The sequence below is a fragment of the Ictidomys tridecemlineatus genome, chromosome 5 (genome assembly GCF_052094955.1).
Source record: "Ictidomys tridecemlineatus isolate mIctTri1 chromosome 5, mIctTri1.hap1, whole genome shotgun sequence".
NCBI classification, from domain to species: Eukaryota; Metazoa; Chordata; class Mammalia; order Rodentia; family Sciuridae; genus Ictidomys; species Ictidomys tridecemlineatus.
The window spans coordinates 119,451,870-119,479,503 of NC_135481.1; the positions used below are offsets into that span (position 1 = coordinate 119,451,870).

The 27,634-nt window shown below is 61.7% G+C and overlaps 1 protein-coding gene and 1 long non-coding RNA gene across 29 annotated transcripts in view; one reads left to right on the forward strand and one right to left on the reverse strand.

Annotated features, from left to right (window-relative positions):
- Positions 1-27,634, reverse strand: part of Begain (brain enriched guanylate kinase associated) — a 38,557-nt gene that overhangs the window by 9,977 nt on the left and 946 nt on the right. For 2 of the 28 annotated variants that reach the window (XM_078050871.1, XM_078050868.1), the window contains exons 1-3: positions 15,949-16,054; positions 14,949-14,977; positions 2,092-2,181 (exon numbers count right to left, since the gene is read on the reverse strand). In XM_078050871.1, coding sequence (XP_077906997.1) covers positions 2,092-2,181; positions 14,949-14,977; positions 15,949-15,972 — 143 coding nt within the window. In that variant the 5' untranslated portion in view covers positions 15,973-16,054. The other 26 variants (XM_078050889.1, XM_078050884.1, XM_078050880.1 and 23 more) reach the window with 24 other exon arrangements.
- LOC144377950 (uncharacterized) lies at positions 21,033-24,986 on the forward strand. The gene is made up of 2 exons (XR_013439290.1): positions 21,033-22,055; positions 24,289-24,986. It is a non-coding gene; the product is annotated as an uncharacterized LOC144377950 (long non-coding RNA).

Below are 27,634 nucleotides of genomic sequence, written 5' to 3' on the forward strand. Positions count from 1 at the left end.
GGGTGGGTCTTCCCAAGAGTCAATTCCCCCAAAGAGGGGACAGAATAACAGGGGAAGCTCTCAGGCAAGGCCCCCAGCTGGGGGAGCCCACGCAGGCTGGCTGCTGCTCCACGGTCTTGCCCGCCTCCTCCAGGCAGCCTTCCTGGACTGCCCAGCCTCTAGCATCCTGTGACCAGACTCCAGCTGGCCCCACTGCCCCTATTTTCTTCCCGTCAGGGCAGCAGACTTCCTGGGTGCCCACATCACCAGGGCTCCCCACTGTAGACAGTGTCTGGTTTGGGGCAGGCAGCAGCCCCTGAGGTTGGATGTTCCCTGAAGCAGCTCTTGTTACAGGTTCGGCCTCCTCGAGAAGAGGGAGGGCCTTGTCCATTGCTCCAGTGGCCATGTCAGGCCTCACTCCTGACCCCTCCCCCAGCCTCCCCTGAGTACTCTCTGACCAGTTCTGGGGCCTCATTCTTCTGAGGCCAGCAGCTCACTGTGCCCTCACCCAGCCCTGGCCCATTTCAGGGGCCTGGTTTCCATGGGACTCCTCAGAGCTGGTTGCCCTCCCTCCCCCATCTTGGCTACCTTGCTCTTGGGCACTACTGTCATTGGGGCTGGCCAGCCCCTGTCCCCCAGCCACTCGGTGTGCTTGCCCTCTTCCCCACCCGACCCTGGGACTCTACAGCAGGGAGCAGTGTTCTGGCCCACAGTGGAGAGGGTGGTGAGAAGGAGGCGGGCGACGGCAGGCCACCCCAGGGCGCATCTCCGGAGCCTCAGTTCACCTGGGCCTCCCAGGGACCTTCTGCACACTGGGTGACTTCCTCCCTCATGGCACCCCAGCCCCTCATGCCCGCCACCTCAAGCTGCACCCAGGCCAGTCCTTGGCTGCAGAGCCCACACCGTGGCCACCTCCACGTCCCTTGCTGCAGGAGCCTCCAACTCAGGCTCCTGACATGGTTCCCAGCCCCTGCCACTGTGAGGACACCCACACTGGTGTCCCCACCACGTCTTCCTCTCCCTCCCTCTGGCTCCACCACACCCACAGACACCGCCCTCGCCCAGGCTGTTCTGCAAAGCCCGGGGCCATTGGAGGCCAAATGTCTACATCTAGCCCCACCCGGACCCCTCCTGGTCTAATCTCCAGCCGAGTCTCTTGGGCTCCACCCACCCTGTGTCCAGCAGCCAACGGACCCCTGTGCCTCTCACTCAACTATCCAGTGCAGACACAAAGACCACCTGTTGACTGCTACCTGCACCCCCACGTGGGGAGGGCCATGGGACCCTTCTGCTGCCCTCCACAGCTGACTCCAATCCTAGAGGCTCAGTTTCTTTAGAAGTTCTGGACAGGAGGATACTGGGTGGTCACCTGGGTCTTGCCACAACCCTGCCTCCTGTCCTCCCTCTCAGAGCACTAACCCGAGCCCCACCTGGCTGTTGCCTCAGTTTCCACAACTGTAAATGGGGTTAGTTGCCCACACATGGGCGCAGGTCTGTCACTGGCCCCCGTTTGGTGGGCATAAGCCATTGGCATAAGGCTGGGCTGGCACTGTGGCAGCAGGGCCTCCAGGTCACTGAGACCTGGGGGCAGTGCCGGGGCCCGGGGTCCTGCCTTGGGTCAAGGTATGGCCTGGCAGGTCCCCAGTGTCCAGAAATAGGCCTTAGCCAACGCGTGTGGAGGGGAGGGTGCCGTGCTAGCAGCAGCCAGTCGGGTCCTCCAGGTTGGGGCCACCCTCCTGTGCCAGCCCTGTGGAGCCTGCCACCTGCGGAGCCACCTCGCTTTGATCTGGGACCATGGAGCTGTGCCTAACCTGGCAGCGAGAGTGGGCTCAGGGGTTCCCCCCTGCCATAGCAGTCCCTGGACAGGAAGAGTCCTGGAGACGTCTCCCCTCACGAGGGCCACTCCTGGCCACTCACAGGAGCCCGAGCCCAAGGTCAGAGCCCGGGTGTGGTGACAATGTTCTGGGAGACCAATGTTCTGGCCTGGGAGACCTTTCTTCTCTCTCAGCCTCCTCATCTGTCTTGGGGAGTCAGACACAGACATGGGATGGATGTCCGGGGACAGACGCAGACACCAATGAATGGGATGTGGGGAGACAACTGGTGTGTTACCTGTCCCAGAGCGAGGGTGAGGACCTGGTCAGGCGGCCCTGCAGGACTCGGGGCTGCCCGAGGCACGAGGGCACCCAGGGGCTGCGCAGCCTGTGGGCGAAGAGGACAGAGCTGCTCAGAACAGGTGGGACAGGCTGGGGGCACGGGGAGGCCAGCGGGGCCACCATCGGGCACCAACCACGGCCCTCGCTGAGACCCTAAGAGATGGGAAATCCATGTGTGGTGCACTCCAGGGGAAGACTCCTGTCTTCAAGGTGGCGGAGGCCGAGGGATTCAGGAACCTCAAAGAGGGGTCCCAGCCGGTGCACCTGTCAGAACTCTCCGGTCACTCCAAAGGGTCTGTGGCATTGAGTCCCAGTGTGGCAGGCCCCTGCCTGCAGGCCTCAGAGGGAGTCATACAGTGGAACAGTGTGTCCCCTCCCCTGCTCTGGGGCTGCCGGTGCTTGTCCTGTTACGGAACTGGGTTCCCGTCTGGCTACTTCCAGTGTGCAAGACCCACTCACTGGTCAGAGACAGGATGCTGGAGAGACAGGTGGTCCCTTTTCTCTGCAGGACTGTCCCGTGGGCTGTGGGACCTGGGGGTGGTTAGAGGATCAGGACCCACTTCACCTCCCCTGGGATCTGGCTAGGCTCCCCGGATATAAGGCCATAGTCTATGGCCATAAGAAGAAGGCCAGTCTAGACTGGACAATGTGGTGTGGGAAAGAGCCCAGGTCTGGCCTGGCCTGTTGGGGCTGCCCTCCTGGAGGACAGCAGGACATACACCAGCCCCAGAGGATTGCTGTGTGGCCATCCCAGCTGAGGGGCTTGTAGGGCTGACTTGCTGGCTCTGAAGCCAAAGTGGGAGGTCATCCCTGCTAAGAGGGGCCAGTTCCACCACCAAAGACTCCGATCTGTCCAGAAACCAGGCCTTGAGGGGACGTAGGCGGAGGCGCGTGCCGGCGAGCGTGGCGTAATCCTGTCTAAGTGAGCGACTGCTGCAGAGCATCGTGGAAGGCAGGATATGTCAATTTGTTACGCCTGGGTGGTGGAATGCTGGGTAATTGAAAAAAAAATTTTATACTTTTCTGGATTTCTCATATTTTCCATGGATGAAAAATTAGAAAAAAAATTTACTGAGGATCAAATTTGGACACCAAAAAAAAAAAAATCACCATAAGCCATGATTTGATGGGCTGAGGGGGGCAGCAGAAGCCAAGGGAAACTCTTGGCCACAAGCCTCACCATGGCCACTGCTTCTCTGGGCCTGGGTTTCTTCACCTGTGAAACGGGCCCCTTGCCCCGGGGTTCCTGAGCAGGAGTCAGGAAGGTGGTGGTGAGCAGCAGGTGCTTGGTCTCTGGTTGGACTAGGCTTGGGCATCCTGTCCCAGGTCCACCCTTGGCCAACGGCCCTAATGCTGCTAAGCCAAATGGGCAGGCTCCCTTTGGAGCAGTCAGAACCAGCTGGTCAGCCCTTGGTGACTTGAGAGAGGCCAGCCGTGGCCACAGGGGTCCTCCTCCTAGTCTGCATTCTTGACGTCCCACTGACAGAGCCGTCCGCAGAGACGCTCCTGGTGAGGTCTCAAAGGAGTGGGGCAGCTTGAAGTTGGACAAAGGCTGGGACCCAGGGGGAAACTGAGGCCCAGGGAAGGGGTAGGGCTGGTGAGGTGACCCAAGGTCTGACTCTGGACGCTCACAGGTATTCATTAAACACTGAGACAACCCACTCTTGCTCTGAGCCAGGGAAGACATGGAAATTCTCATTCCTGCCTGCATGTGGGGAACACTATCCTAGAGATGGGAAAAGTGGGGTGTAGAGAGGGTTAGCCACAGGCCCGGGGCTGCACAGCCATCTCGGGGAGAGCTGGCCTGCTGGCCCTCTTTAGACTCCTCTTCTAGAGAAGAGCAGGCCGGAAGCTGCACTGAGCCTGCTGGCGCTTAGAGAGCAGCCCAGACAGGCCTGGCAGCTGCGGGAGAGGGAATTAGCCACCTCCCGCTCGGCTCCCAGCCGCTGTCGGCAGTGCCAGCAGGGCCCCGGCAGGAGCTGGTGTGGTGGAACCACGCAGCCCTGGGGACAACCAGCCTGGCTTCAGCCCTGCCTGGGGGCACAGGCTGCTCTTCCTTCTGCTGGTGGGAGGGCTTGGAGACTGCTGGGCAGAGAAACAGACAGAGGGCTGACCTGGGCCACCAAAGGATGACCCCAAGTCTTGGCCACGGTGAACAGGACAACCACATGGACACAGGATCCTCACAGGGGAGCAGGAGTGTACCTCTCCTCACAGGAGCCGACCTCTAGGGACTTGGAGCAGCCGGGGTCCCCTGTTAGCACCTATCTTCCTCCCCAAGGGAGCAACTGGTCCCGGGACCAGCCTAACCAGCTTGGAGGGGCTCCAGGACCAGGGGAGGGGCAGAGGGCAGGACGCTCAGGCTGTGCCAGGACTAGTTCCGAGCCTCACAGCAGTCCCGGGAAGCACTCTCAGGATCCCACCAGGAGGCAGGAGCCAGCGACCTGTGGAACCCTGCTGGGGCCCCACCCTGCTCTAGCCTGGCAAGAGGCCACAAAGAGGGGTCCAGCCACGCCCAGCGCACCAGACACCCGCACACGCCCGGGCACAGCCAGTCAGTGCTCTGCCCTTGTCCAGCCAGGCTGCCTCCTCCCTGCTGCGGGACGACTGCTCAGACCTTTCTGAGCTCCCCAGCGTGGCCCTCACATCCCCTCTAGGACTCCACCTGCTGCTCCCTCTCCTGGGGGGCCCCCCGCCCCGCCTTCCATGGCGCTGCTCCTCAGGAGGCTCTGCTCGGCCACCTCCCCTAGGAAGCCCATCTGGGTGCTCCCTGGGGCCCCCTCCTCGCTGTGGATGACCTGCCCCGAGCACGGCCCCCCGGGAAATCATACCCGACTCTGCTCGACAGCTCCCCACCGGTCTGCATGGCGACGGGCAGGGCCGGGTGGCGGCCTCACCGTCCCACAGTCAGCCAAGGGACTGGAAGCCACTCCCGTCCTGTGCCCCTGATGCTGTGTGGCCCGTTCGGCACCCGCAGGCGCAGCTGTGGCCTCAGCTCTCAGCCTGGGCCCGACAGTCATGCTCCAGCAACACCAAATTGCTTGTCATTCTTCACATGCTGCAGCCAGTTTCTCATCCTGGTGACTCTGTCCCCATGTCCCCTCTGCCAGGATCTGTCTTGCTTCCTTCCTGCCCAGGTGAACTCCTCCCCAGCCAGCACCTGGGGGTCCTGAAGCCCCAGCTGGCCCCACCCTCCCTGCGTGGCTCCTGGGCAGGGTCCTCAGCGGAGCTGCTGTCCTGTTTCATCACCGAGTGCCAGGGTCCTGGGGCCTCCTGCCCCTCCCCGGCCCCCCAACTCAGACCCCTCCAAGCAGCCCATTGTAAAACCCAGCCACATCAGCTCCTGCCCCTGGCCAAAGATCCCTGGCTCTCCACTGTACCCACACCATGAGCCCAGCTCCCCAGGGACCCACCACTGTGCCCAGGGCCTGGCACAGAGCCAGGGCGTGCCTTCACGAGCTGGCCGGACAACTGCAGGGCGCAGCAGAGCGACAGCTGACCCGGCTGCAAGGTCTGCTGCACTCTTGCATGGGAGTGGGGGGGCATGTTGAGGCTGATGAAGTCGGGGGGCTTGCAAAGATCCCCCAAGACTGCCTTCCCCCTGCAGGGCCCGTGAGGAGGCGCCAGCTGCCCTGGCTTGGTCACTTGCGGCTGGAGCCTGTGTTCTCATCACATTCCCAACACCAGGGCTGACAGCCAGGGGCAGTCAGGGATATCGTCTGCCCACTCCACAGCTCCTGCCAAGGGCCACCTCCGCTGGCTGACACTGACCCTGAGAGGAGACCAAGTGGCCCCCACCCAGCTCGTTCCCCCCCCAGTGGGGGTAGCTCCCAGGGGCCCACACCAGACACTCTGCAGAGGCCCCCATGCAGGAGGCCCTGCGCCCCTGTGCCTTCCAGGGGACGACCCTCTCACTGCGGGTGAGACCCTCGTGCACCTCCAACTGGCGCTCCCTATGCTCGGAGGCCATGGGTTTCTGCCTGTCTCAGGGGTCTGCTTCCCTGGGCCTCGGGGGTGGCCCTGCTGGTGCCATCTACCCTGCCAGGACCTTTGCAGGTAGGACAGAAACTGTCGACCGGCACCTAGCAGTTGCCTGGGCCTCTCATCACTCCGTCCCCAGATAAGAGAACAGAGGGGCACAGAGGTCAAGGAGCAGGACTCTGGGCTACTGCTCTCCTCACTCCAGTCGCCAAACATCCAGGCAGATCCCTGTACCCACAGGGAAGGCCACCAGGTGAGGACCCAGGACCCCAGTCCCCAGAGAACAACAGTCAGCAGGGGCCCAAGGAAGGAGGGTCAGGACTGACTGCCAGGACAGTGGGTCATCGTCTCTGTGCCCACAGCAGGCTCACTCTTGCAGGTCAGGGCTTGCCACTGTCCTCACCGTCTTAATCAGACCTGGCTTTTAGACAAAGCTCCCAGGTCCCGAGTAGCCCAGGACTCAAAGCTTCACACACGAGTCAGGGCCACAGAAGGCCTCCCAACTCCAGCCTTGGGATGGGAGTACACAGGGAAGGCCTGCAGGGTGTGTGGGGGCTACCAGACCCACCGTGAGGCCCACGGTGCTTCTGCCAGTCAAACCCCTGGAGGAATCCCACTTCTGACACCCACTCTCCCCAGCTCCACCCTCCGATGCCCCTTGACACCCTTGACACATCAGTGCTAGCAGCCGGCAAAGCCCCTCACTGGCCCTGTCCTCACTGACCACCAAGGACCGCACAGCCTCCTCAGATCCCTGATCTATCTTCACTGTGCTACCAGGTAAACCCCGCCCTTTAGGGCCACCTCTCCCTCAACTGTGTGCCTGTACCCCTCTAGATGGAAGGCAAATGCACCGTGGAGGTGACAGACTCACTTTCCCCTCTGTGGCAGGCTGACCCAGCATGGGCTCCTTAGTGGCCAGTATTGAACCTGATGATCAAAGGCTCCAGCCACAGCACATGACCTCATTTCCTTCTTGACCAAGAAAACCAAGCTATCCAAAGGGAGCTTCCGCAGGCGCCATCGCCTCGTGCCCACCTACCAGCCTCTGTCCCGACACCCCGTGCCACACGCCTGTTACTACACCAACTGCCAGGCAGCCTCTGCGCCAGGCCCGCCTGCCCTGGCCCAGCTGCTGGGGTCAGCCAGCAGGCCTCGAGCGAGGCTGAGGTTTCTGATTCTCTCTCCCGGACAAGGAAGCCTTGGGGTGCCTTTGGGGCCCTGTCCTTCTGGTGAGCAAAATAGGAACAGGGAGCCAAGGCTGGCTATGTCAGGAGACAGACAGTGAGCCACGTGGTCAACCCCAGGAGCGCCCCAACCCCCAGCTTTGTCGGGGCTCCCTGGGCCCCCCTCTTTCACAGCCCCCAGCCAGGCCCTGCTGATGTGCTTTCCTGTCTGTCTTCCCCACAGGGAACGAGGCCCCTGGGAGGGCAGGCCATGCCCGCCGTAGCCTAACGTCCCTCCTGCCCAGCGTCAGTGTTAGGAGGAAGGGGCACAGAGAGACAGATGACCACAGACCAGGCCTCACGGGCAACGATGGCTCCCGCAGGGCTCCCAAATTAACCTCCCAGTGCCTGCCACCCCTCCTAGGAGCCTAGGGGAGAAGGGGCTGCCACGTGACGCTTTGATTATCAGGTTCATTACTGGCCACCGAGGAGCCCACGCTGGCTTCCCTGATTTGACCACCCCACAGTCTGCTCACCCCTGCAAAGAGACGTGGGAAAACTTATTAATTGTACCAGTGGGAGGCCTGTTTTCTCAAATTCTGGGGATCATAAAGCTAACCAGAGCTGCGGGATGCTCATCAGTGACCCTGGACTGCTGGCCACGGGGCTGCCCGCCCCTGCCCTGAGACCCGGCCACACCCAGGGCCTCTCTGGAATGCCCTAGGTCCCTGGCTGGTCTCACTCCACCCTCGCGCCCCCTTACTCCTGCACCTCTGTGAACACATGCACTCCTGCGCTCCTGCTCTCTCTCACACGCCTGCACACGCGTGTGTGCGCACACACACGCTCAAGCAGTCCTGGGGTAAAACCCAGTCTCAGAGAAAAACACTGCAGCTATGAAGGCAGATTTGAGCCCCAGCCTGGGGCTGGGGAAGGAGGGTCCAGGGAGGAGCTGCCTTTCCAGGCCTGTTTCCCCAAGGGGCACCTGTGACCACCATGACCTTCCAGAAGGCTCTCCCAGCCTCCCCAGCCAGAGCCACCTCAAGAGGGGTGATGAGTGTCACCTGCGGGAGGAGCTGCCTTTCCAGGCCTGTTTCCCCAAGGGGCACCTGTGACCACCATGACCTTCCAGAAGGCTCTCCCAGCCTCCCCAGCCAGAGCCACCTCAAGAGGGGTGATGAGTGTCACCTGCGGGCTGGCTATTTGCTCTGCTCAGCAGGGAAGGTGTAAGGTGTGTCCAGGCAAGTGGCCAGGGAGAGGACGGGTGGCTAAGCAGGGCCCAGCCAGGCAGGCCCCAGCCTCAGCACCCTCTGCCCTGCCATGGCTGCTGGGGTCCTGGGTGGGGCACCCCAGCCCCTGGTGCCTCAGTTTTCCCATGCACAAATGGAGGCAGGTGCCCTTGAGATGTGAGGGACTCAGGGACACCCCGATCCCATCCCTAGGCCCCACCCCAAGATGACTCCTCAGTGCTGCTCCAGGTTAGGGGTGACCCTCAGACTCTGGCCCCCAACTCTGAGCATCTCGCGTCCTGACCTCCCACTTGCCTCCCAGCTCTGCCTCCTCTTCCTGCTGCCGAGGCCCCTGCCCAGAGAAACTCACCACATGATTTCCCTGTCCACCTGGGGTTGCCAGACCCATAGCACGTGGCTGGCTGCTGTCACCTGCCCAGTGGAAGAGGACAGGGGGCAAAGGCAGACCTCCGAGAGAGGCAGGCAACAAACACAGCGGCTGGCCCACTCGGCTTCAGCCCTGCGCCAGGTCAGCGCCCGTACTCCTCAGGATGGGAGCTCAGCTGCTGCTGTTAACTCCCGAGTTCACTACGTGGAGACTGCAGATCAGAGAGGTTCAGAAATCTACCCAAGGTCACAGAGCCAGTAAGTGGCAGAACTGAGATTCAAACCAGGTGACTTGGGATTCAAACCAGGTGACTGCCTCCTCCTCCTTTTTTTTTTCCTTTTGTGGTGCTGGGGATTGAACCCAGGGCCTTGTGTGTGGGAAGGAAGCACTCTACCAACTCTATCTCCAGTCCAATGGCTGCTGTCTTAACCACAGTCGTCCTCTAGGAGGCTCTGCTGAAGAGTGGGACTCAGTTGGGCTGTGGGACAAGAGCCTTTGAAGGGCAGATACAGGAGGGAGGGAGAACGGGTCATGTGGTAGGTCCCTTTATAAGCCCTGACCCCCAAAGGGAGAAATCAAAGTGAGGTGGTCGTTCTCCGCTTAGTGAGTCCCTGGGTTGTGGTGGGGTCAGGGTTGGAGGCGGGGCAGAAGGTTTGAAGGACCTCCATGCCGAGGGCTCTGGCCTGCTGAGGTAGTGGGCGAGGAAGACACAGAGCAGGACAGCAGGGACCTGGGACAGGAGAGGAGGGGAGGCCTGAGAACCCAGCAGTCATCCTGGAGGGGATGGCAACAGGGCCAGCTCACCCCAGCACCTCCTCTGGAGTTGGCAGGTCTTGGACCGCGGTACCAGTCAGACCCCTGACCTTCCAGAGCAGGCGCGAGCCGGGGTTCACTAGATAAGAGGGATCCCGGGCCTGTGCACAAGTTCCTTCTTCCCACAGCAGCCTCCGCCTAGGGGACGGAGTTCCAGCCCTCCTTCCAGAGTGTGGCCCGGCCCTCAGGAGCATCTCTGACACCCCCTTCCTCTCACACCTGTACCCTCTGTCACCTAGCACACTCCCCCCACCACCACCACCTGAGCTTCTTACAAGTTACTTTGCATGTGCTGTTCCCTGCCTGGAACTCTGGGGGCAGCTGCTCCCTCCCCTGTTCCCACCCCCAGGAGCTCAGCCCACGGCGTCACACCCCTCCCCCAACACAGGCTCACTCACTGCTCTCAGTTTTTGTCTCCATAGCACGTGTCACCTGGGTATTTATTTGTTTTAAAAAGTTCCCGTGTGCTCTGGGCAGAAGGCTCACTCCTGCTTCACTGCTGCACGTGCACCAGCACTGCCTTCAGGTAAATGGTGGCACTTAGTAAACACGTGAACTACGTGACCAATGGGCAAACTGAAGCCGATTCTCTGGGGAGAAGGATCCCGCAGGGGCAGGTGTGGGGAGGTGGGGCAGGAGGTGTCGGGCCTGGGCGCCTGACTTCTGCACAAGGGGCTCTGGGCACAGAGGGGCAGGGGGGTTTGGAGGTGCATCCTCAGCGCTGGGCTTCAGGAAGGGCACAAGCATGGCCCTGAGGAAGGTCCTGCTGGGACATCTGTGAGGCTACCTGATAATCACATGCCTGTCTCCAGAGCCAGGCTGGCGCTCCCAACACCCCAGCATAGAGAGCAGTGCAGGGCGGGATGGGGACAAGAGCAGTCATGGGCCAACAAGTGAAACCCAAGGGCCCCACCTCATACCACACTCCACACCTGAGGTCCAGTGGGCTATGGCCAGCGGCCTCATGATCTCGGGGGAATTCCTTAAACTACACGCAGAAAGCTTTAGCCAAAAAGCAAAAGCCTGAGATCTTCAACAAGAGTACAGTCAGGAACTTCTGTCCACCCCTGGGCCTGGCCGAGCTGGAAGCAACAAAGCCCAGCAGCTGCGGGAAGTACTGGCCTCCTGTCCAGCCGTGCAGAGAGCTCCCGCAAACCCACCAGGAACAGCCAGCGCTCTGGTTGGCAAGTGCCTGCAGCTGCTACCGAAGAAGAAACCTCTGCTTTTCTCCCCCTGGGGAGTTGGGGTGCAGCTCAGGGCGTGGAGCAAGCGCTCCACGACTGAGCCACACCCCAGCCACCAGGGAAGAAACCCGAACAGGCACCAAACAGGCAGGACCTGGAGCGTGGACTCAGTGCTCCGGAGTGCCCCTGCTGACGGTGACAGTGCATGTGTAGATCTGGTGGGACACAGCCAGGCAGAAGAAATGTGGATGTGGAACCCTTGGCTCATCTTCCAAAGCTGGTAACATGTGTGCCACGTGCCTCAGCAGTTCCACTCTGGGTGCACCTCAGGAATGCAGCTCATACCCCTCAGGCCCGTGACAGAGCCCCCCAGGGGAGATTGGCCCGGGTGTTGGGGAAGGATTCCCAGAAGCCGAGACACCTGAGCCAAGGTGTCTCGAGGGAATGGACATGTCGGCTTCGCTCACACTGGTCTAGGCCGGGAATCTCTAGCCTTGCACCGAGGAATAAACGGGCCAGCCTACCCCAGAGGCGCAGGCTGAGTGGTCCCACGCAGAGGAGGCACAAGGCCCGGCAAAAAAAATTCAGTTTGGGTGTCTTCTCAGGTGACAGATCCATCAAGGAACGAACCATCACCAGGTGGGGGTCCTGGTGCTCTCTGGGAGCAGGGGCATTTGTATTTGGGGAGGGGTCCTGGGGGGAACCCCAGGGAGCTGGCAGTGCTGGACCTGGGTGGTGGTCACCAGGTGGTCACGGTAGTCTGTTGCTAAACTGTAGCCATACCAATTTCTCTGAAGTCTGTCATGTTCAGAACTTGGAGAAGTTCTACTGTGAGGGGCGCTATGGAGCCCGTCGGGGACATCCCTGGGCCTCCTGAGCACCTTCTGCACACCTGGCCACCTGTCAGAGGTGACCGTCCCACTTCTCCACACGTCCCACTTCTCCACACGGCAGAGGAGGAACTGAAGCTCAGAGTTGAGGGGCTGTCCCAAGGTGCCAGCAGGAGTCCAGGCAGAAGGGGCTTAATCCCAGGGATTACTGAGAGGCATGCTGCAGGAGCAGGGAACAGCCCCATGCTCACTGCGTGGAGGAGGCTAGCTGGCAGAGATGAGCTGGGGTCAGGCCAGAGCCAAGGTGGCCAGGCCATCAGTGAGGTGGCTGCGCACCTGCCATGTGTCGCATGAGGCTGGGTAGTCCCCCTGTGTGTGCATCAGCCTGTGCCCAGCAGAAGTTGAGGGGTCTGATCCAGGCTCTGCACTCAGGGGTGTCCTTGTGGGCAATGAGGAGGCTGGGGACCCTCCAGGTGGCACAGAGAGCCCCAGGATCTCCACTCTCCACCCATCCGTCTCCCTGAACACACCCTGCTTCCTCAAGCCCCCAGGCCCTTGTACGTCTCAGGAGGTGCCCCGTCTGTCCTCCTCGAAAACCCCATCCATCCAGAGCCTTGGCTCAGGTGTCTCGGCTTCTGGGAATCCTTCCCCAACACCTGGGCCAATCTCCTCTGGGGGGCTCTGTCACGGGCCTGTGTCCCCTGCTCATGGAAGCAGGCTGGCCTGGGTCTGGATGGCCAACCTGAAGCCAGCTGTGCAGACTGGGCCAGTTCACTGGGGGGAGGGGCAAGCGAATCACAAAAGCCTCAGTTTGTCACATGCATAAAAAGATCTCTGAGGAAGGGTGTCCCAGGGAGAGGGGACACCATGGGCAAAGGCAGAGAAGCTCTGTAGTGGGATTGTCACATGTGGGAGTCAAGAAGAAGGGCCAGGCCAGGAGATCTAGGTGTATACGTGCTCACAAGGCAGCCGGTGAGGTCCATGACACCACCAGGTGGCAGAGTCCTTATGCTCATTCAACAAATATTTACTAGACCCTCAAGTGAGCCAGGCCCGGCCGGCTCCAGCTCCAGGGGTCAAGGAGCGGATGGGGCCAAGGGCCTGTCCTCTCAGAGCACGATTCTAGTCCAAGACCCAGCCTGTGATGGGCACTTACAGGCCGGAGGAAGGACTGGTGCTGGGTCATCCCACTGGCTACTGGAGACCCTTCACCTGAATTGCAAATCCCTCTTCTCTTGCTTGGGACACCAGCAGTCTAGTGGCCCCAAGGATGCTCCACCAGGACCCCCACCTGGATGAAGCACATTCCTGTCACCTCCCAGCATCCCTGCACCCTGGGGCCAAGGAGGATCCCCAGTTCACAGCTGAAGAAACTGAGACCCAGAAAGGATCAGGACTTTATCAGAGAGGGCTGGGCAGTGGGACCCCAAACCCAGTGACCTTCCTGTGGGAGACATGTGGCCAACTTCCCTTAAGCCCTCCAGGCCTTCTGGTCTTGTACTCCTGGACCTCAGGATAGGACAGAAACTCATTAGAGCAACCTAGCCGGCTAGGAGGGGACAGTCTGGGAGGCCTCCAGGTTACTTGGGGATGACTCAGGTAAGAACAAGAGGAGGGCAGGACCCCTTCCCAATTCTGGGAGGCTATGTGAGTCCTGGCCCCAAGACCCCTGCTAGCTCCAGAAGGTCATGTGGCCCAATGCAGCCCAAGGTCCCAGGTCCTGACCACCAGCTCAGCCCAGGGAGCCCTTGACAGCTCAGGCAGGGTATCTGACCCCTGGCTCACCTGCCCAGATGTGTGGCCAACCAGGCCCAGTCAGATCCCTGTCCCTAGTGCCTGGCACAAAGAGGCAGGTGCCCAAGAGTCCTGGCTGAATATGGGCAAGGAGAGAGGGAGAAAGAAAACCATAGGGGGCTCCCTAGGCTGGCTTCAGGGTGCCCATGAACGCTGTGTCTTCCTTCAAGTGCTGGCTGAGTAGCCCCCCCCCCACAAAGCCCTACTCAGGTGAGGGTACTGGTGTAGGACAGGTAATGTGGAGCCAGGGTTCGTACCTAAGCTCATCCATGTGACCACAGCCAGGGCTTCATTGCCCCCACTGGACCTTGGCTATGACAAGATGGGCTTGGCTGACTGACGTCAGGTTTTGGGTCTGAGGTACTATCACCTAAGAGGCTGCCCCTCCTCCCAGCTCAGGACATGCTGATCCTGGTCCTATGGCCCTCCAGCTCAACGGCCCAAGAGATGACCAACCTGGGGCCTCTGTGAGCCCACCTGTCTCCCAGCTCCCAGCTAGGTATTTTCAAGCCACTCATCCAGAGCACTGAAGGTCATTAGGGAGGGCCCCAGCCCTGTCCCCTAGACCCAGGGGGCCAAGCCTGGGCTCTGCTGGAACCCTGCCCCTTAGAGACTGGATGCACCTGCCGGCTACAGTCCTCCCAATGGATGCCAATTCTGGCCTCCGGAGCGGCTGAGGGAGGCTAAGAGACCCTCCCAGCCAGGGGAGAAGGTGCTGAAACTCAGCAGTCAGAGCCAGGCCTGCCGCCCACACACGGTCTCGGCCGGGCTCCGGAAGGAAATCCCAGGAGGAGTGTTCCCAAAGTAGGGGTCAGGGTGGCCAGGGGAAGTCGCAGTGTTAGACGCGAATATTCAAATAGGCTGATCCCTGGACTGCTGCGAAAAGGAGCCGGTGGAGTCCACCGGGGCTCAAAGTTTAGCACCAGGCAGCAGGACTCGAGGGGCGCTCCCCAGTCGCTGTCGCGGGATTCCCCCAAAATGGCTCCAAGACGCGACTGCCTGGCCAGCCGCGAGGACTCCATCCCCCCACCCCGCCCCCACGAGGCGGAAACTTAAAAGCTCAGAACCAGGCAACTGTTAGCTGGGGGGCGAGGGACCGTGCGTAACAGCGGGAACAGAAACCCAGGGGTCCCGGGGGGACGGGCGAGAGTCCCGGGCTGGGCGCTCGGGCCCCGGAGGCCGGCGCGGCCGGGCTGGGGGCGGCCGGCGCTCAGTGGCGCACCCCACCCCGGCCGCAGCGGCCGACCCGGCCGAGCAGCCCCGTGCGGGGCTCCCCATTGTCTCTCTGCGCACACACGCACCCACACACGCACACCGGCCGGCCGCCCCGCCGACCCGGGCCCGCGGCTGCGCTGGGAGCCCCTCCCCCGCCCGCTCCCCTCCCGGCCCGGGCCCCGCGAGCCGCGGCGCGGAAGCCGCTCCACTCACCTGAGTTTCTCCATGTCTGCGGCAGAGGCCTGTGAGAAACCAAACGAGAGGGTCAGCAGGCAGGAGGCGTGCGCTCCGGGGCCGCGCCGGGCGGAGCCGGGCACAGCGGGCACAGCAGGGCGCGGCGGCGGGGCACCCCCGCGTGGCTCGGTCCGTGGGAAGCCCGGCCGCGCGCACTCCCGGCCCGCACCCTCGGACTCGGCCCCCGTGACTCAGTGGGCGCTCCGGGCCGCGGCCGAGTAACAGGTGAGCCCGCCCGGGCCGCCGCGCTCCCCGGCACCGAGTTACGCCCCCCGGGGCGAGGAGGGGACCGGCCTGGGGACGCGGGATGCTACGGCCTCGGACGCTCCCAGCCTCGCCTGGAGGAGCGGACCCGGCCGGTCCCCGCTAACTCCGGGCGGCTGCGGGCCCCTCCGCTCCCCCGTCCCGCCCGTTAACCCTTCCAGCCCCGCGCTCCCTCCCGAGAAAGCCGAGCCGGGCGTCGCAGAATCTGAGTCCCAGAATGTTTGAATCGGGGAATTGGGGCCGCACGGGATTGCAGCGCCCGACACTCACTCGGTCCGAGGGTGATGGCAAGCGGAGCCCTGGACTTCTCTGTCAGGGACCCCAGTGCCCTCAGATTCTGGGGTTCCGGGCCTGGCTCGCCCCTCCCGGGCCCGAGGGATTAACCCTTGCGCGCCCCGCTCGCCAGTGGGGCTCCCTGCCGGGCTTGCGCAGAGACCCGCCCGCGCGCGGCTTGGAGACCCTCCTCGCCCGGCCCCGCGCAGTCGGGCAGCCCCTCCGCGCACCGGGCGGGGAGACCCACCCGCCGCCGTTAACCCTCTGGGCTCCGGCAGGCGACGGGGACCGCGAGCGGCCCGGGCGGGATCGCACTTCCTGCGCGGAGCTGGGGGCGCGGGGCGGGCTCTCCCCCGCCCGGGAGCGGCCTCTCCCGGGGGCTTTCCCTGTCTTTCCGTGCTGTGGGGGACCAGGATCTGAGCCCAGGGACCACGCGACAGACCTGGGAAGACTGATGACTGCCCATCCCGGCCCCTCGCGCCGGGCGCCGCCGCCGCGTCCGCCGGGAGCGCGCTCCGCTCGGTCCGGGCCCCACGCCGCCTCCCCCACCGCCCCGCCGGGCGAGGGCGCAGCCCGGCCCCGGGGCCTCGGCCACCAACTTCCCTGTCGCTCGACCAGGCCTCCCCCGGCCTCAGTTTCCTCACCTGAAAGCAGGGGGGAAGGGAGGCGGGAGGAAGCCGGACCAGAGGCGCTCTGCTGCCCTTCAGCACAGGCGGGCTGCGGAGGGGCTGGGGTGGGGGAGGGAATTTCAGGGGAAAGGGTCCCCAAGGCGCCGGGATGGAGGCTTCCCTCCCTGGACACTCTAAAAGTTGTCCAAGACCACGAGCCCGGACCCCTTCTATAAACCCTCCTCCTCCAAGAACGAAGAGTTCTCCAGGAAGAGTTTGCCAACGGCCCCCACGTCCCCCACGCCCCTCTTCCCCAGGCCCACCTGTCCTGGTCCCCATCACAGCCATCATCGCAGTGGGTCCCAGCATACAGCAGGCGCTCAATAAACACGGACAGTGCCTGCCTGGGTCCTACAGTACAGAAGCCGTGCCTTCTCCAGTCTTTCCCCCTTGCCGGCTGTGAGTTCCTGGGCAGGAGCCCCGCGCTCTCACCAGGACACTCCGGCACCCAGCAGGCTTGGCCTCCGCCAGCGCAGGGTGGGAGGAGCCGTCCCTTCGGAGGGTCAGACCTGAATCAGGATCAACCAAACCCCCAAGTCCAAGTGTTCATGCGTCCACCAACCAACAGCTGGCCGCTGGTTCAGCAGCTCCGGCTAAGGTCTCCCACCAGGGAGGAGGCAGCAAATGAGGTGAGCCCGACTCTCCAGGGCTAATGGCGGAGGTGCACCCCCACTCTCAGTTCTGGGAGTCCACCCTCAGAGAACCGCAGCGGTCACACCACAGGGCCCTAGCACCTCCGCTGACCCCTCCTCAGCAACTGCACGCGGAAGCAGCCTTCCCCATTTCACAGATAAGGAAAGCCAAGCTCGGAGGCAAGGGGAGCCCGGGAGGCGGCCGAAGGGGCCCTACTGGGCCTGGCCCCATTCCTGGAAGAGGTTTCCTCCCAAAGGCTGGGACATCCCTGGATGTCTCCGGATGCCTCAATCACTCACAGCCAGCGACCTGCCAGGGAGCTTGTCTAAAATTAATACGAATGTATTAAAATTTAATTTTTAAAAATCCAGCATTAATTATTTACATCAAATATTTCCGTACTTCTAGAAGGGGAAACCCCCTCCCCCTCCCCACCACAAAGAAATTCCATTGAACTGGGAAAGAGGCAAGGGGAGGCTGCGGACGTCCCTGGTGGCAGAGGTGCAGGCTGGGCAGGGCAGGGGACCTTGCCTTTCACTCTATTACAGACTCCGACTTTGATCCTCCACTGAGTCCTCAAATTCTCCAACCTCAGGGCTGGCCCGTTCAGGGCCCTTGCTCTTGAAGGCCACCTCCTCCATGCAGCCCTGGGGGGGTGGGAGGGGTGCCGGGGCGGGGGAAACCAGTCATTGGTAAAGCCCCACACCAGGTGGGACAGGGCCTTCGTCTTTCCTGCTCTGTCTGGGACCAGCCTCACACTGAGGGGGGAGGAGAGCATCGAGGCTGGCCCTGCAGGGAGGTCTGTGCCCTCAGCTTCACTAGCCACAGGACTCTGCAGTGTTCCCAGGATGCCGTTGGGCTGGATGAGCAAACCGTGCAGTAGCCTGCCCAGCGGCACCCAAGTTGGCTGAAACCTGACCGATTCCCTGTGCAGGGAAACTGGATACTCCCTGCCCAGGAGGGTGGGGTGGGTGGGACTGTGAGACCCTGTGCCCATGGGACGTCCAGGGTTGACATGGTGAAATGATGGCATGGAACTCCCTTCAGGGCAGGTGAATGGCATGTCCTCCTGACACAGGTGGGCATCCTGGGTGCTCTCAGGCTCCGTCAGCCCTGCCTCTGGGCACTGTCACGCCAGCCCACTGCACATGCCACGCCTCTTCCTTGTCGGTCCACCCTAGACTTCCCTCATCCCCTCTGGGTGGGCCAGGCCAGCAGCCACCTTTACTTCACATAAGCCCACCTTGTTGGCCAAACCAGACTGAGCCCCATGCCCCTTTCTCAGGCTCCTATGACCTTGGCCCCACCCCTGCCTCCTGCTCCCTCTCCTCTCTCCTTATCCCCCACTTTACAGATGCAAACACAGAGGCTCAGAGGTGAGGCTGGCAGCTGATCTGCAGGAGCACAGAGATTTGGGGCCAGGGCTCTCGTCAGCTTCCCACAGCCACCACCTTCCCTGGGCCCCTGGATTGCACACACTAGGTGACAGAGGAGAGGCCTCCACGCCTGCAGCGGGTGCCCAGGCTGTGAACACTGTCCTGGTCCTTCTTTACACGACGCCAGCCCCCACGGCAGCCACCCTGGCTACCTGGCTGTTGCCGGGTAACCCAGCTCCTCCCGGCCTCAGGGCTCTGCACTTCTTCCTTCCTTCTGGAATGCTCCGCCCGCTTTGCTAGGCTGGTGGCTTCCTTCTCTGACCACACATGACAGCAGGGCCCCTGTCATGGCCTGAGTCTCCACGGGCCAGGGTTGGCTCCAAGGGTCTCTGGGGTGCAGGTCAGGCAGCCGGAATGAACAGACACTTCTGACCCCAGCCTGCTCTCAGGACCCTTGTCAAGCCCCACCTGGTGCCAGAGGTCCCCAGACCCTGGGTGCCCACGCCGCATCTGCACAGAGCTGGGCCTGGGGACACCCCACAACTGCGAATGTGGGTCAGTCCCATGCCCGCCAGCACACACACACTCGAATCCTCTACTGGACCAGCTGGCCCACAGCACCGCTGCCCGTCCTGCCTGCGCCTGTAACTATGGAGCAAAGGAGCTCAAGTCCACGTCTGGGAGGGGCTTTGCCTCCCATCTGCTGTGTGACCTGGGCCAGTCCTCATCCCCCCTCAGGGCCTGGACTCTCAGACCCTGACCCCAGTGCTTAGCCCCTGGAACCTCCTTACACCCACACTGGCTCCACTCCCTCTGCTCTCCGAAGCCACCTTCAGTGGAGGATGGAGATGAGCCTGGGGCTGGGGACCCTGCTTCTCACTGACTGCAACACGGGCATCTCATGCAGCCAAGGACCTCAGGCCAGGCTCTCAGCCTCTGTGAACCGCAATCCTTCATCTAGGAAGGAAGGAAGGATGGCAGATACTCAAGGGATGCTGCGAACAACAGGTGACTGTGTGCAGGGGGCTGTGCTCAGGATGGGCCAGGGAAGGCGTCAGCCTTGAGGAGCTCCCCACTCAGAGAGGACTCCTTTCTAAGGTGCTCTTCTCCACTTCCTGCTTTCTTGCATTCATTCAACTAACAATGCTGTGTGCTGAGCCTTGCTGTCAGGGACAGTGAAAAGACTCCATGAAATCTCCTGTCTTCACCAGGCTGAAGTTCTCATGCAGGGACCCAAACTCCACCCAGGAAGTCTGCAAACTGCCCCCACACCCATGTGTCCCATGGGGAAAGTCTCAGGAGAAAGATGGGTGATGGGGCGGCCAGGTCACAATGACAACAAGGAGACCACAGTGAAAGGCCAGTGAGCCTGGGCAGGGCAGCCCCAGGGCAGGGTGGGTAGTGGTGGGGGAGGCACTGGGGTCCCCACTGCTTAGAGGTGATGCAGAAACAGAACCCCGGGAGGAGGACACCAAGGCTTTTGGCCTGAGCAGATGGAAGGAGGGTAGGACAGAAAGTGGGATTCAGGTCTGGGGTGTCCAGGGGGAGACATCTGTCAGAGGATGGGTAGGTGGTGTGGAGAGGGTCTGGAGTGGTCAGACCAGCGGCAGGTACAGCCAAAAAGCCACAGCAGAGTTCGCTGGAGGGGAGAGGAGGGTCCAGGAGGGTCCTGGGCTCTGCCACAGCAGGGTGCAGGGAGAGGGGGGTGAAGCCAGCCAAGCAGCCTTGAGGGAGCAGGGGGAGGCAGGGGCAGTGTATGGGGGTGTTTCCAGGAAGGCAGAGGGATAGGCTCCAGGGAATCCCAACCGTAGCCTGGGATCCTAAAGTGACCCAGGGGGGAGGGGTGAACACCGGTCAAGGTCACCTAGCAAGCTGGGGACCTAAATTCAGGCCCTGGCCTCGCTCCTTCCTCTCAGAAGGAGCCAACAGTGTTCTCCTGGGGATTCCAGGGGACCTGGCTGCAGAGGCGACTCTGCCCCTTGTCCTGTGGGACTTCTGACAGGGCCTCCCCCTTCCCAGCTGTGCGTCCCACAGACGGACGGATGGACGGACGGACGGGGCCAGCGGCTGCAAACTGACCTCCCTGAGCTAAATCTGTCCCACCAGCACGTTGTATCTGGCCTGCACAAGGTTTCCTTCTTTCTTTCCTCTTTTCTTTTTTTTTTTAAACATTTGAGCCAACTTTAAAAATTGGGAGAGTTTACATTTTAAAATCCATATTTTTGGCTTCTACTGAAAAATTTGGAAGATCTGGCAACTCCATCCCACATTCCCACGTGGCAACAGACAGGGAGCTGGGAAGCACTGCCCCTTCCAGAGGCACCCGGGCCCCCTGTCCAGGAGGGGTCCACCCAGGCCTAAGCCTGCCCTCTTTATTGGACGATCAAGGCCAGGAGGGTGCAGTGACCTGTTCAAGGTCACTCAGCAGGACCTCTAGGACAGGACCCCAGGCAGCCTGTCACAGCCCCACCCCAGCCATGACCCTGGACCTGGGCCTCCTGCTCTCCTTGACCCTGTTGCTCTCAGGGGAGGCTGGAATAAGTCATTCCTGAGCCTCAGTCTCAAGTCCGAGACCGTGGGCTCCCAGAGACCTTGGACAGTGACTTCTTGCTTGCTGGACCATAAAAGGAACTTCCCCAGGCCTCTCGCCCAGACTGAAAGCCAGGGCCCTCCGCTGGTCAGTGGCTTCCTCCTGGCTAATGATGGCACGCCAGGCACTGTCTCAGAAAGGGCTTTGGGGCCAGTGCTTCAGCCTTCTGAGCCTCAGCTCCAACTCTGTAAAGTGGGCCCCTACCTCGCTCTTGTTCTGCTGCGTCTGATCCGAGGGTGGGGCTGAGCTGGAGCCCATTGTGAGTGGGACTGGGGGTGGGGCAGGGCTGGGTGCAGAGGGAGCCAGGCCGGGCGCCTCCAGGAACAGGCAAGACCCATTCCTGTCTGCCGTAGCCAATGCCCACTGCCCATTTCAAGGAGCAAATGCCAGCTCTTCCCCTGGGACACTGATGGCCTGGTCCTGGAAGCTGCCCCCACCGGATACTCACTGGTGGCCCTGACAAGTCCCCGAGGGCCTGTGCTGCTCGGCAGTCCCTAGAGGCAAGTGTGAGGAGCCGTGGGGTAGAATCCTCCAGGGCCCTGACTGCACTGGACTCCCCTGAGGCCTGATGGTCCCCGGTCCCCAGAGGGAAGGCTGCCTGGTGCGCGAACTGCCACGGCTGGTGGGGATCCCAGATTGCCAGCCCCTCATGGAGGAGGCTGGGGAAACAATCCTGCGTGGTCACTGCTAGGAAAACAGAACCCCGGAGGGGGACACCAAGGCTTTTGGCCTGAGCAGATGGAAGGAAAACGGAGGGCCAGAGAGGCAGGGGACTCGTCCAGAGTCACACAGTGGGCAGCAGGGCCTTGAATGAGGCTCTCCCCAGACAGCCCAGGCTGGCCCCCCACAGAGACTCAGGGCAGAGCTCCAACACCACCACCTGCTGCTGTCCCTGCAGGCAGGGGCAGGGCAGGTCATGGGAGGGAGAGTGACAGGGCAGCAGGTGCCCAGGTGGAGGCAGAGATTGCTGGGTCCAATCCCAGCCCCCTTCCAGCCTTCTCTGCGCCTCCATCTCCTCCTGGGGTGGGGGAGCAGCCCCTCGGAACTAGCTTCCTACTTCACTAACTGGGACAGCCGTGAGGGACGCTGGTCCACCTGCCTCCTGATGGGACCACGTGACATTCTACCGTACCTAAAGCCAGTGGGGCTCAGACGTTTAAAGGGCTAATCCCACAAGAGCCCATGGCAGGCCCTCAGTCCAGAACAGTCTACCTGCCCAGAGCCACCAACTCCACCGCAGAGAGTCATTCTTTTGGTATTTAAGGTCTTTCTCTGCTACAAGGTATTATGGAAGGAGGTGACGAGGGACTGAGAAGGGGCAGCCAGGCCTCGGGGGGGGAGGGCAGGCCTCAGCAGACCTCTATCGGCTGCCTACCGAGGCACTGGGTGGCAGTGGGGGCACTCACCGGGCCGGGAGGCCGCCATGGGGAGGCAGATGGACCTCCATGCTCGTCGCTGTCCACACAGGGCCCTCTGGTCTCCTCGGCCTGGCCCGGCCCCACTCCTCTCACAGCCGCAGCTGTGGCCTCCGAGGACGGCTGGGGACTCGGAGCTGCCTCCTCCTCCTCTGGGGTTGCAGTTCCAGCCAGAGGCTCCTGGGCCAGGCCCGAGCCTTGTGCCTCTGGAGAGGGTGCTGCGCCACGGCCTCTGGGTCCCCTGAAAGCCTCCAAGGTCCCGGGGTCCAGCACCCGCACGGCGACCTCGTCCAGGAACCTGGAGAAGGGCAGTCTGGCCTCCCGCCGGCGACCCAAGCGAGCCAGGGGGCCTGCGGCCACCCCGCTGCCTGTGCTCTGGGTCGTGGGGGTGGGCAGCGGGCCAGGCGACCCCCGTGCCTTCTGCTGGCTGGGCTGCGCCGGGCAGCCAGGGTGGGACGCCGCGCTCTCTGGACTGTGTCCTGGGTGGGGGCTCTGTTGCAGGCTTCCGAGGGCCTCTCTGTGTGCTTCCTTGATGGGGGCTTCTACCCGGGGCCCCCCAGGGGGGCCATGGCCATCTTGCCTCGGGCTGGTGGGATGAGGGCCCCGTGCCAGGGAGCCAGGCCCTGAGAGCATCCTCCTCAGTCAGACCAAGGTCGTGCCGACCCCCACTCCTCTCCCTCCATGGGGCTGGGATCCCTATGCCCTTCCAGAGGTCAGGCCCCCTGTCCCTCACTGGCCAGGATGACCAGCCAAGTGCCCGCCTGCCCATCGATTCAGAGAGCACGTGGCAGGCCCTAGAGGCCTCCCGCCCCCCCCAATCGATCCTCACTGAATGGGGCGGGGGCTGAGCCTCAGGGCTTCGTGCTGCTATCGCGGAGAAGGTCACGTCCTGGGCCGGGGAGCGCCGGCTCCTGCCCAGTGCAGGGCCAAGGCTGCTGCACCCCGTCCGCCTACCTCCCACTGCCTCCTCTGCCAGCCACAGAGCAGGCCTGGGGCCCCGAGGGGAAGGCAGCACACAGATTCCGTAACAGGCCCACTCCAGCGTGGCACAGGGCACAGGAGGGCGGACCAGGGCTGCAGGCACCCTGGTCCAAGGGGAGGGCGGTGGAGACCTCTGGCAGATACTGTTCTCCCATGTTCCTCATCAAAGAATCCTCATTTTGGTCTGAGAGGTAAGATGCTCAATAAACTACATTTCCCAGGCTCCTCTGCAGCTGGGGAGCCGTCCATGAGATAGAAACAGAAGTTGTTGGGTGTGTGAAGTCAGGGAACTCTGAGAAAGGGATTAGATAAGCTAAGCATAGTGCACATGACTGTAATCCCAGATACTCAGGGGGCTGAGGAGGAGGATCACAAATTTGAGGCCAGCCTGGGCAACCTAGTGAGAGCCTGTCTCAAAAGAAAAAGGGCTGGGGGTATGGCTTGATGTAGAGCACTTGCCTAGTGTGTACAAGCCCTTTTACTGGACCATCAAAAACCTGTGCTCTTTCTGCCTCCACTTGTCATCCTCTTATTTCTTTTCTGGAACATGGAAGTGTGGCTGGAGCTGTGGCAGCCATATTGGACCCTGTGGCAAGAGCTATATAGGAAAGGCCAAGGAGCAGAAAGACCCAGGGAGACTGGATCCCTGATGGTCACTGAATCATCACATTAGCACTGTGCCACCTGCCTGTGTAGGTCCTGAACTGGAGAGGGAAACGAGCCCACTTGCTTGGCCACAGTTGGTGGCTGTTGGTAGCAGCTCTGAGCAATTCCTCAGTGATACATGGGGGAGGTGATGAGCAGCTGCTGCTACCTATGAGGCGAGAGCCTTTGGCACGGGGGGGGGGGGGTACTGATATTCGCGGGGCGGGGAGAAGGGCCTTTTGCATGACGGAGGCTGTGTCTGCCTTGGTATCCCACAGGAGGCCCAGGCCAGGAGAGCCCCTTCCCAGAGGCAGCTCCATGGACGCTGAAGTCCTAGGAAGTTTTGCTAGGGGGTGGTAACCAGAACCCTGGCCAGCTGGCAGCTGCCACCACCGTCCCTGGCACTGGCCTCGGTGTCACTTGGAGCATGTGTGCTCCTGGCTATGCACTGGTAGCCCTCCCCTCCTGCCCCAGGTCCAGTGCCTGGAGACCCTGCTCGCTGGCTCAGCTGGACACCACAGTGCCCTCCAGGCAGCACCACAGGCTCACCTGGCCAGACAGGAAGGACAGCTGCCCAGACCTTTCCCTGCTCTTCCTGCTCCCTCCTTGACACCAAGCCCTGGTGCTTCAGCTGTTCTCAGACCTGAACATCCTGCCCATGTCACCTTGCTGGTCCCAGATGCCACCACGTTTCACCTGGACCCTGCGATCCTGACCTCCCATCCAGTCAGCCCTCCCCCACAATGGACAGCACGACAATGGCTCACAGTCACACGCCTGGCAAGACCCCCACGTCTTCTCTGCCACCCTGTGCCCCTGCTACCCCCAAAGGAACTCCCGTCCAGCTGCCGAATGCACGAGCTCAGGTGGCCTCGGGACCTCCATTCTCGCTGTCCCTCTACCAGCAGCACTCTCATTCTTCCCCTCCCCCTCCTCATCCAGCTCCCAGCTGACCTGCAGGACCCCAGTCCAACAGCCTGCTCCTGTGTGTCCCAGATTAGTCAGACAGCTCTGCAGCAGGCCTTCTAACCCTTCCTTATCTCACGCCATGGCCAACTGGTGGTCATTTGTTAAGCTTCCTGTCCCCACCAGAATGCAATCTCCTCTGTATGCCAGCTCTCTGCACAGAGCCTGGGGTGCAGTAGGTGCTCAATAAACAGTTCTTGAGTGGATGGATGCCTGGATGGAATGATTGACAAACAGGTCCAGGCCATCAGTTCACAAACATCCTGGGCCTGGTGTGTGTTTACTCTAGACTGGACACTGGGTGAGGACATGGGGAGGGATCTCAGGCTCTTGGGAAGGCCATATGTCCTCCCCATCTGCACTGCCCTGACAGTCACCTCCCTTGACACTGACACATGGCTGGAGGCCTAACGGCCCTTGGTTTGTGTTGGTTCTCCTCTCACCTAGTGTCCGAGCCCCTCCCAGCCCTGCTGCCTCCCTAGCAGTCTAGGGAGGCTCAGGTATTGAGAAGACACTGGTGTCTGGGAAATGGAGGGGCAGGCCAAAGCTCCGCCCATCCACTCCTGTACCCATTCACCTATGTCACACGGCCCTGTGTCCCTCCACATCTGCACCTGCCACCTGCTCACATGCTCTCGTTCATCCACCCACCTGCCTCCAGCTAGCCGCCCCTTCCTTTGCCCACCCGTCCAGCGTGTCCATCGGAGCACTGACCAGTCCCTGTGCACTCGCTCACCTACCCAGCCCTCTTCCTGTGTCCCTCCGCCCTCTGTCCATCCCTACTGCCATGATTTTATGGACCTATATCAAGGATCCATCCACCTACCCGAGCGTGTTCATTGACTGCACCCATTGGTCACCCCCTCGTTTCCCATGCCTACGCTCCTGCACCCATCCCTCGTCCACCCATCCATCCACTGACTCTGTGCGGCCATCTACCCATTCTCGATCCTTCCATCCACTCACCCTCCATCTGGCCAGCTCAAGAACCCATCCCCTTCCCACTCCTGTGCCTCCACTGCTACTGCCTTCCACACATCCCGTCCTGCAGCCATATCACCTCTACCCACCCAGCCACCCGTCTCACCACTCTGGTCCACCAAGCTCTCCTGCCCCCACGGCCACCTCTCCAGCTTTCTATCCCACGGCTGGTCTGTCCTGCAACGTGCCTCCTGCCCACTCCTCACCCACACACGGCCCAGGCCCTTCCATATGCCCTGCACTCTTCTCCACCTGAGATCCAGCAGCACCACAGGGCCATGGCTCGGCGTTTAAATAGGTCTTCCCCAGGCAGTCAGGTCTGATGGGAAGCCCCCAGAGGCCACTGAACTGTGGCCTGCCGGGGCCAGGCCACTGGAGTCCCTTTACTGACCAGGGGGCAGACAAGCCCTTTCTTAACCCCTGCCACACTCGTCAGAGTCCCTGTCTCCCTCAGACTATGAGCTCTTGAAGGTGGGTCTATGGCAGATCTACCTAAGTGACCCCAGTGAGCAACCCAGCGTGCGCCCAGGGAGGATGTGTGGGGTGCACACAGAATCCCTCCACCTGTTCTCCCTCCCTCCCTCATTCCTACAAGGGTTGATACAGCAGAGACTCCTCTGGCAGGTTCTCTCTCTTCCAGCCGACCTCGGGGACCTGTCACTCTCCTGAAAGCAAAAGGTACTCAGCCTCCAATACTGGGCCTTGCCCAAGGTCACCCAGCAAATCAGCAGCAGAGGAGGAATTGGTACCCAGGACCCCAGACGTCCAGCTGAGGTCTCCACCGGGGTCAGGACTAGCTCTGAGAGCACAGGGAGACTTGGGGTCACCTAGGATTTGTCCCAGAACTCCTTCCCTCCTTGGAAGGGAGGAGCTACCTCTCCCTACCCCCATGGCCATGCCCTGGACTTGCGCACTCCAAAGGCTGAGCCTCTGCTGGTCCTCAGATCCACACCTTCTCACCTCTACCCTCGCCCCCTGCTCAGCTCCTACTTAGCCCCTGAGTCTCACCTCTTTGGGATCTGGGGGAAGCCATGGATGCCTGTCTTTCATTCATGTAAATCATTCATCAATCCATTCATTCTGCAAAGTGATTAGCTGCCTACAGGGACAGGGACACTGTTTCAAAATGTTGCCCAGCACGTAGTAGGTGTTCAATAAATGGCAGCTACCCTGCCTCCAAAGGTCTTTATTAAACAGATGCTCATCATCCCAACTGTCTCACACTGGCTACCCCTCCTGGGTCTGGAAAGTGTCCCAGTCCAGTACCAGAGCAAGGAAAGATACTTCCACACACGGAGGCTCCAGGTAGCCCCGCCTCACACTCCTCTACCCAGGTGCCAACAGCTCCAGGTTTTGACGCCTGAGCGGAACTAGGGCCACAGGAATCTATAAATATGAAACAATAACCTGGGAGGGTCCTCGGCGACAGCGCAGCCACCCCTTGCCCGGCGCCCGAGTGCTGCATCTGCCACTGTGCTCGCTTCTCAGTGACGCCCTGATTATAGTGAGAGCTGGGAAAATTGAGGGTTTGCGGGAGGCTGCCAGGGCCCTCGCTGCTACCTCCCGCCCCGAGCATCACAGATGCCAAGCGGAGCCGCCCCCAACGGCCACTTGCCCCTGCCGGCCCTGGCCTTCACACCAGTGTCTAAAGAAGCTCTCTCCCACAGTCCTCCTTGGAGCCTGGCCCTGGGAGAGGCAGGGGCCTGTGCTGCCTCGGTGAATGCAGGAACTAACTAGCCCCCAAAGGAGAAGGGAAAGGACTCTCCCATGGTCTCCAGAGGTCCAGGGCGTTGGGGGCTCAAGAGGAGCCAGTCCCACGGAGACACACGCCCATGGTGCGCACCGGTGGGCCAACCTCGGCTGCCCACCGGCA